The sequence below is a fragment of the Leopardus geoffroyi genome, chromosome B3 (genome assembly GCF_018350155.1).
Source record: "Leopardus geoffroyi isolate Oge1 chromosome B3, O.geoffroyi_Oge1_pat1.0, whole genome shotgun sequence".
NCBI classification, from domain to species: domain Eukaryota; kingdom Metazoa; phylum Chordata; class Mammalia; order Carnivora; family Felidae; genus Leopardus; species Leopardus geoffroyi.
The window spans coordinates 70,129,645-70,138,818 of NC_059337.1; the positions used below are offsets into that span (position 1 = coordinate 70,129,645).

A 9,174-nucleotide genomic window follows, 5' to 3' on the forward strand; every position below is an offset into this window, starting at 1 on the left:
GATCCTTGCTATATACATCTATGTTTTCATATTTGCATCATTTTCTTGTTTATAGATCCATAGTCCTTGCAGCCATTGTGTTAGGAATACTGTATGTGGAAGTGACTCAACTGCTTTAGGTGACCCCAGTAAAATGCATGTTTAATAATGACCCTGAGAAGGAATTGAGGGGATATCTTGTTCTCACAATGTGAATATCCTTGATTAATTAATCATTTTAATGTAGAACTTCATTAACGTTCTCATTTTAGTTTCATGTTATTTTCTTTTGTCTGGAACATTCTAGCGGATAAATCAATGGATAGAGCAAATCACTCTGTGGTGTCAGAGTTTGTGTTCCTGGGACTCACCGATTCCTGGGAGATCCAACTTCTCCTCTTTGTGTTCTCCTCTACGTTTTATGTGGCAAGCATGTTGGGAAACTCCCTCAGAATGCTCACTGTGATTTCTGACCCTCACTTACACTCCCCCATGTACTTTCTGTTGGCCAACCTCTCCTTCATTGACCTGGGAGTTTCTTGTGTCATTTCTCCGAAGATGATTTATGACCTTTTCAGAAAGCGTAAGGTCATCTCCTTTGGTGGCTGCATCGCTCAAATCTTCTTCATCCACGTCATTGGTGGCGTGGAGATGGTGCTGCTCATTGCCATGGCCTTTGACAGATATGTTGCCATATGCAAGCCTCTGCACTATTTGACTATTATGAACCGAAAAATGTGTATTTTGCTTACAGTTGCTGCCTGGGTAATTGGCTTGACCCACTCTGTGATTCAACTGGTTTTTGTAATAACATTGCCATTCTGTGGCCCTAATGTGTTAGACAGTTTTTATTGTGACTTTCCTCGGTTCATCAGACTTGCCTGCACAGATACCTACCGTCTAGAGTTCATGGTCATAGCCAACAGTGGGTTCATATCTCTGGGATCATTCTTCATATTGATTGTCTCGTACATTTCTATCCTGATCACTGTTCGGAAACACTCTTCAGCAGGCACATCTAAGGCCCTCTCCACTTTGTCAACTCATGTCATGGTGGTGAGTCTGTTCTTTGGCCCTTGCATCTTCGTTTATATCTGGCCTCACCCCACCTCACACCTAGACAAAAATCTTGCTGTTTTTGATGCAGTTCTCACTCCTTTTTTTAACTCAGTCATCTATACATTCAGGAACAAAGAGATGAAAGTGGCAATGAGGAAAGTGTGTAGTCGGTTTATTATTTACAGAAGGATTTCTTAAATGACACAAGTATTGCAAAATTTCCTTACTGACTTGAAGTAACATTACGTATCTATAGTTTGAATACCAGATTCCAAGTACCTTACTACCATTGAGTTGTCCCAGATTAAAATAACAAGGGTCTTAAAAAATCTTAACTGAGACATTGTGCTGCTGCCTACGGTTGGTTGAAAGAAGCATGTGGTGTGAAAAACAGTAGCTCCCAGAGAAGGACAATTGCTTGTCTCTCGGGAGACATTACCTTGATGAATTTACTGTGGTCTAGAATTGAAAATTGGGTCTCTTCAGTGTCTGAGTGCTTTACATAAGGGAATTCTGGTTGACAATAAATTGATACTAGATAGGAATATATGCGTATATCAAGATGTCAATTGATTAATTTGCTGTGAAAGATCAGCAAGTGGTCTGAACTTTCATGTAAGCCTAATTGATTAATTCAGTGAAGGGAAATTTATGAGAAGTCAAGTGATGGTAAGGACATTAATGAGGAGGGAACTGGAGTAAGAGGAGTCAGCTGGACACTCAAATAATCACATGAGATTGTGATGCCTTTGAGGATAGGCCTGCCATCAGAAGTGGAAAAATAATGGATCCTTAGGCCAGGCCACCTTTCTGTCTGGACAGAGCTGGTTGGTCTCACAAGATTTACCTTTTGACTTTTGTTTGTACTCTGTTTCAGACTATCTAACTCCTATGTTCTTTAAGATTCATTCTCATATTTTTTGTAACTAGCCTGGTTCTTCCTTTTCTTTCTTATGAAATAATACTATTCCCATTGCATTTACAGGATTTGAGTCATTGCAAGCTGAGTTTTAGTTTGGGAGGTGTTTTTTTATATGAATGTATTATATTCTAGAGGAATAAGGGATTTGCATACATGGATTTAGAAATTTCAGTTCATATCCATTTTAACAAAGAAGAACCAAGGCTCATTCTCAGAGATGTAGTACAAATAACTCTGAACCTTATGTATCTTTACACATACTCCTCAATCAGTTTATCAGTATTCCTATTGTCTTGTAAGTGGTCCTTATTAATGAAATTACAATGTCACTTGCTAATTTATTTGTGTTTTCTTTCGATTTCTTTTGCTCTTTTTATCATTCATTCATTATTTTTAACACCCCTGATGGAGGCTTGGAAAACAGTTTAGTAGCTAGCACTTATACTCAGTCTCCTAAGATTTGTTTGGAAGTAGTGTTTTTAAAGGGGAGATTCCAGGTTTCTCTTTTACTGATTAAATAATGTTCAGTAGGCTAGCAGGGATTGCCAGATTCCTCTCTGATTTAAAAAAATTTCTATGCCTCCCAATCTTTTGTCTTCCTGCTCTTCTATCATGTCTGTATGTATGATAAGACAGATTCACCAACTGCATAGTACCTGAAGAGTTTCTGTATCACTTAATTCTAAAGGTCATTCTTTGTACTCTGAAGAAATAACTACTTTCAGTGGACATCTAGTCTGTTATTTGCTCAAATCAGCAACCTGCTTCTCCTGGTAAATGTAGCTTTGTCTTGCCGTAACCATGTCATATGACTGGAAGGTGACATGTAAATCCTACCTCTCTGACTACTTCTGTTTGCTTAAAGGATGCTTCTGAACCAAGTGTTGATGACACATCTCTTAGCCATAGTCGAAGGCTTCATGTATGAGCCTCTGACCAAGATGGGCCAAATCTGAGCTTTTCCTCAGGATGGTAGACCCAAGAACAGAGAGAAAACAAGCTCATCCCTTTTTGAGCTGTGATACGGAGAAACTGCTGGCTATCATACTTCCTGCTGTCAAAAATCAAGTCTGGGATACTGAAAAAACATATGTGGAAAAAGATATAGGATTTACAGATAGAAGCTTGGCAGTAGCCAGTTTCTTGGTTCCAACAGTCTTTGGCATTCAGCTTCATTCTTGCCCACCAATGAATTTGGTGACCAGCTGAGTTAATAAATGGGCGAATACATTAACCTTCTTGCTTAAGTTTGTTTGAGGTGTGGTTTTGTCTTGTATAATCGAAAGGGTGTTGATAAATACATTTCTGGTTCTAAGAACAGTGTATTTTCCATGATTTCTGATGTGAATTCCTCCATGTTTTATTACTTAAGAAAGTACTATTTTTTCTAATACAATTTTTTTCTTCTAATAAAAAGAAAAGCTTCCTTTGAATTAGAGATGAAGTAGAAATCACCCATAAAATCACTATGTGGAGATAATTAGTGGCAATATTTTGATATGCTAATTTGTAGTGTTTTTCTCTGCCTAAATACAAATAGATATTTATAAGAGGGACATTTAATGGTCTCTGCATTTTATCCTGCCTGCCTTTTTGATGAATATTATATTCAGAGAAGTTTTTCGCATTATCAAATGTTGTAGTACAAAATAATTTTAAATACATACATACTACTGCATTATATGAGAATCATAATTATATTTGTTATTCCTCTCTCATTGACCAATTAGATTATCTTTAATTTTGTACTCTGCTTGAAAATCTTACATATGTTGTCTGTATCTCAGATTACTTACTTTAGAGATTGATAAATTTAGAATCAATAGGGGATCATAATCATTTAAATTCTTTATTCACATTGTAATTTCTCCCAAAAGATTTTTACCTGGTAAAATGTACATCCACTTAAAAAATTTTTTAATGTTGGTTTGTTTGTTTGTTTTGTGTGTGTGTGTGTGTGTGTGTTTAATATGAAGTTTATTGTCAAATTGGTTCCATACAACACCTAGTGTTCATTCCAACAGGTGCCCTCCTAATTACCCATCACCCACAATGTCCTCCCTCCCACCCTCCATCAACCCTCAGTTTGTCTTAGTTTTTAAGAGTCTCTTAGGGTTTGGCTGTCTCTCCCACTGTAACCTCTTTTTTTCTTTCCTCCTCCCCCCCTCCCCAGGTCTCCTGTAAGTTTCTCAGGATCCACATAAGAGTGAAAACATACGGTATCTGTCTTTCTCTGTAGGACTTAATTCAAGTAGCATAACACTCTACATTTCCATCCATGTTGCTATGAAAGGCCATATTTCACTCTTTTCATTGCCACGTGGTATTCCATTGTGCATGTAAACCACAATTTCTTTATCCATTCATCAGTTGATGGACATTTAGGCTTTTTCCGTAATTTGGGTATTGTTGAAAGTGCTGCTATAAACATTGGGGTACAAGTGCCCCTTGTGTCAGCACTCCTGTATCCCTTGGGTAAATTCCTAGCAGTGCTAATGCTGGGTCATAGGGTAGGTCTATTTTTAATTTTTGGAGGAACCTCCACACTTTTTCCAGAGTGGCTGCACCAGTTTGCATTCCCACCAACAGTGCAAGAGGGTTCCCATTTCTCCACATCCTCGCCAGCATCTATTGTCTCCTGATTTGTTCATTTTAGCCACTGACTGGCGTGAGTTGGTATCTGAGTGTGGTTTTGATTTGTATTTCCCTGATGAGGAGCGACGTTGAGCATCTTTTCATGTGCCTGTTGGCCATCCAGATGTCTTCTTTAGAGAAGTGTCTATTCATGTTTTCTGCCCATATCTTCACTGGATTATTTGTTTTTTGGGTGTAGAGTTTGGTGAGCTCTTTATAAATTTTGGATACTAGCCCTTTGTCCAATATGTCATTTGCAAATAACTCTTCCTCTTCGTCGGTTGCCTTTTAGTTTTGTTGATTGTTTCCTTGGCAGTGCAGAAGCTTTTTATCTTCATGAGGTCCCTATAGTTCATTTTTGCTTTTAATTCCCTTGACTTTGGAGATGTGTCAAGTAAGAAATTGCTCTGGCTGAGGTCAGAGTGGTTTTTTCCTGCTTTCTCCTCTAGGGTTTTGATGGTTTCCTGTATCACAGTCAGGTCCTTTATCCATTTTGAGTTTATTTTTGTGAATGGTGTCAGAAAGTGGTCTAGTTTCATTCTTCTGCATGTTGCTTTCCAGTTCTCCCAGCACCATTTGTTAAAGAGATTCTTTTTTCCATTGGATATTGTTTCCTGCTTTTTCAAAGATTAGTTGGCTATATGTTTGTGGGTCCAATTCTGGAGTCTGTTTTCTATTCCGTTGGTCTATGTGTCTGTTTTTGTGCCAATACCATGCTGTCTTAATGATTATGGCTTTGTAGTAGATGCTAAAGTCTGGGATTGTGATGGCTCCAGCTTTGTTCTTCTTCAATATTACTTGGGCTATTTGGGGTCTTTTGTGGTTCCATGCAAATTTTAGGATTGCTTGTTCTACCTTCGAGAAGAATGCTGGTGCAATTTTGATTGGGATTGCACTGAATGTGTAGATGGCTTTGGGTAGTATTGACATGTTAACAATATTTATTCTTCCAATCCATGAGCATGGAATGTTTTTCCATTTCTTTATATCCTTCAATTTCCTTCATAAACTTTCTATAGTTTTCAGCATACAGATCTTTTACATGTTTGGTTAGGTTTATTCTTAGGTACTTTATGCTTCTTGGTGCAATTGTGAATGGGATCAGTTTCTTTATTTGACTTTCTGTTGCTTCATTGTTAGTGTATATGAATGCAACTGATTACTGTACATTGATTTTGTGTCCTGTGTTTTGCTGAATTCATATATCAGTTCTAGTAGACTCTTGGTGGAGTCTACGGGGTTTTCCATGTATAATATCATGCCATCTGCAGAAGTGAAAGGTTGAGTTCATCTTTGTCAATTTTGATGCCTTTGATTTCCTATTGTTGTCTGATGGCTGATGCTAGAACTTCTAACAGTATGTTAGACAACAGGGGTGAGAGTGGACATCCCTGTCATGTTCCTGATATCAGGGGGAAAGCTCTCAGTTTTTCCACATTGAGGTTGATATTAGCTGTGGGTTTTCATAAATGCCTTTAAGGTGTTTAGGTATGTTCTGTCTATCCTGACTTTCTCGAGGATTTTTATTAAGAAAGGATGCTGAATTTTGTCAAATGCTTTTTCTGCATCGATTGAGAAGATCATATGGTTCTTATGTTTTCTTTTATTAATGTGATGTATCATGTTGATTGATTTGCGAATGTTGAACCAGTCCTGTAGCCCAGGATTGAATTCCACTTGATCATGGTGAATAATTCTTTTTATATGCTGTTGAATTCGATTTGCTAGTATCTTATTGAGAATTTTTGCATCCATATTCATCAGGGATATTGGCCTCTAGTTGTCTTTTTTGCTGGGTCTCTGTCTGGTTTAGGAATCAAAGTAATACTGGCTTCATAGAATGGGTCTGGAAGTTTCCTTCCCTTTCTATTTTTTTGGAGCTGCTTGAAAAGGATAGGTATTATCTCTGCTTCAAATGTCTGGTAGAATTCCCCAGGGAAGCCATCTGGTCCTGGACTCTTACTTGTTGGGAGATTTTTGATAACTGATTCAATTTCTTTGCTTGTTATGGGTCTGTTTAAATTTTCTATTTCTTCCTGTTTGAGTTTTGGAAGTGTGTGGGTGCTTAGGAATTTGTCCATTTCTTCCAAGTTGTCCAGTTTGTTGGCATATAAGTTTTGATAGTATTCGCTGACAATTGCTTGTATTTCTGAGGGATTGATTGTAATAATTCAATTTTCATTCATGATTTTATCTATTTGGATAATCTCCCTTTTCTTTTTGAGAAACCTGGCTAGAGGTTTGTCAATTTTGTTTATTTTATCAAAAATCAAACTCTTGGTTTCATTGATCTGTTCTACAGTTTTTTTTTTAGCTTCTGTATTGTTTATTTTTGCTCTGATCTTTATTATTTCTCTTCTTCGGCTGGGCTTGGGGTGTCTTTGCTGTTCTGCTTCTATTTCCTTTAGGTGTGCTGTTAGATTTTCTTCTGGGATTTCTCTTGTGTCTTGAGATAGGCCTGGATTGCAATTTATTTTCCTCTCAGGACTGCCTTCGCTGCATATCAAAGCGTTTGGATTGTTACATTTTCATTTACATTTGTTTCCATATATTTTTTAATTTCTTCTCTAATTGCCTGGTTGACCCATTCATTCTTTAGTGGTGTGTTCTTTAACCTCCATGCTTTTGGAGGTTTTCCAGACTTTTTCCTGTGATTGATTTCAAGCTTCATACCATTGTGGTCTGAAGGTATGCATGGTATGATCTCAATTCTTGTATACTTATGAAGGGCTGTTTTGTGACCCAGTATGTGATCTATCTTGGAGAATGTTTCATGTGCACTCGAGAAGAAAGTATATTCTGTTGCTTTGGGATGCAGAGTTCTAAATATATCTGTCAAGTCCATCTGATCCAATGTCTCATTCAGGGCCCTTGTTTCTTTATTGACCGTGTGTCTAGATGATCTATCCATTGTCGTAAGTGGAGGATTAAAGTCCCCTGCAGTGACCATATTCTTATCAATAAGGTTGCTTATGTTTGTGAGTAATTGTTTTATATATTTGGGAGCTCCTGTATTTGGCACAGAGACCTCTATAATTGTTAGCTCTTCCTGATGGATAGTCCCTGTAATTATTATATAATGCCCTTCTTCATCTCTTGTTCCAACCTTTAATTTAAAGTCTAGTTTGTCTGACATAAGTATGGCTATTCCAGGTTTCTTTGGACTTCCAGTAGAATGATAGATCTCCATGACCTCACTTTCAATCTGAAGGTGTCCTCATGTCTAAAATGAGTCTCTTGTAGACACCAAATTGATGGGTCTTGTTTTTTTATCCATTCTGATAACCTGTGTTTTGGTTGGAGCATTTAGTCCATTTATATTCAGTGTTTTTATAGAAAGAAATGGGTTTAGAGTCATTGTGATGTCTGTAGGTTTCATGCTTGTAGTGATGTCTCTGGTACTTTGTGGTCCTTGCAACATTTCACTCACAGAATCCCCCTTAGGATCTCTTGTAGGGCTGGTTTAGTGGTGACGAATTCCTTCAGTTTTTGTTTGTTTGGGAAGACCTTTATATCTCCTTCTCTTAATGACAGACTTGCTGGATAAAGGATTCTCAGCTGCATATTTTTTCTGTTCATCACGTTAAAGATCTCCTGCCATTCCTTTTTGGCCTGCCAAGTTTCAGTAGAGAGATCAGTCACGAGTCTTATAGGTCTCCCTTTATAGGTTAGAGCACGTTTATCTCTAGCCGCTTTCAGAATTTTCTCTTTATCCTTGTATTTTGCCAGTTTGACTATGATATGTCGTGCAGAAGATCAATTCAAGTTACGTCTGAAGGGAGTTCTCTGTGCCTCTTGGATTTCAATGCCTTTTCCTTCCCCAGATCTGGGAGGTTCTCAGCTATTATTTCTTCAAGTACACCTTCAGCACCTTTCCCTCTCTCTTCCTCCTCTGGATACCAATTATGCGTATATTATTTCTCTTTAGTGCATCACTTAGTTCTCTAAATTTCCCCTCATACTTCTGGATTTTTTATCTCTCTTTTTCTCACCTTCTTCTTTTTCCATAATTTTTTCTTCTAATTCACCTTTTCTCTCCTATGCCTCTTCAATCTGAGCCTAGTTGTTTCCATTTTATTTTGCAGCTCATTGATAGCATTTTTTAGCTCCTCCTGGTTGTTCCTTAGTCCCTTGATCTCTGTAGCAAGAGATTCTCTGCTGGTCTTTATACTGTTTTCAAGTCCAGTGATTAATTTTATGACTATAATTCCAAATTCACTTTCTGTTATATTGTTCAAATCCTTTATGATCAGTTCATTAGCTGTCATAATTTCCTGGAGATTCTTTTGTGGGGAATTCTTCTGTTTCTTCATTTTGGGTAGTCCCTGGAGTGGTGTGGGACTTTGGGGCACTTCCCCTGTGCTGTCTTGAATAACTTGCATTGGTGGGAGGCTGCAGTCAGACCTGATGTCTGCCCCCAGCCCACTGCTGGGGCCACAGTCAGACTGGGATGTGCCTTCTCTTCCCCTCTCCTAGGGGCAGGATTCACTGTGGGGTGGTGTGGCCCTTCTGGGCTACTTGCACACTGTCAGGCTTGTGGTGCTGGGGATCTGGTGTATTAGCTGGGGTGGTTCGGCAAG

General features: G+C 38.2%; 1 protein-coding gene across 1 annotated transcript; it reads left to right on the forward strand.

Moving 5' to 3' along the window:
- Nucleotides 1-297: 297 nt before the first annotated feature.
- On the forward strand, nt 298-1,236 carry LOC123583251 (olfactory receptor 4F3/4F16/4F29-like). Its single transcript, XM_045450161.1, has one exon. It carries the CDS (start codon nt 298-300, stop codon nt 1,234-1,236), a length of 939 nt encoding a protein of 312 aa, XP_045306117.1.
- The last annotated feature ends 7,938 nt before the right edge of the window (nt 1,237-9,174 follow it).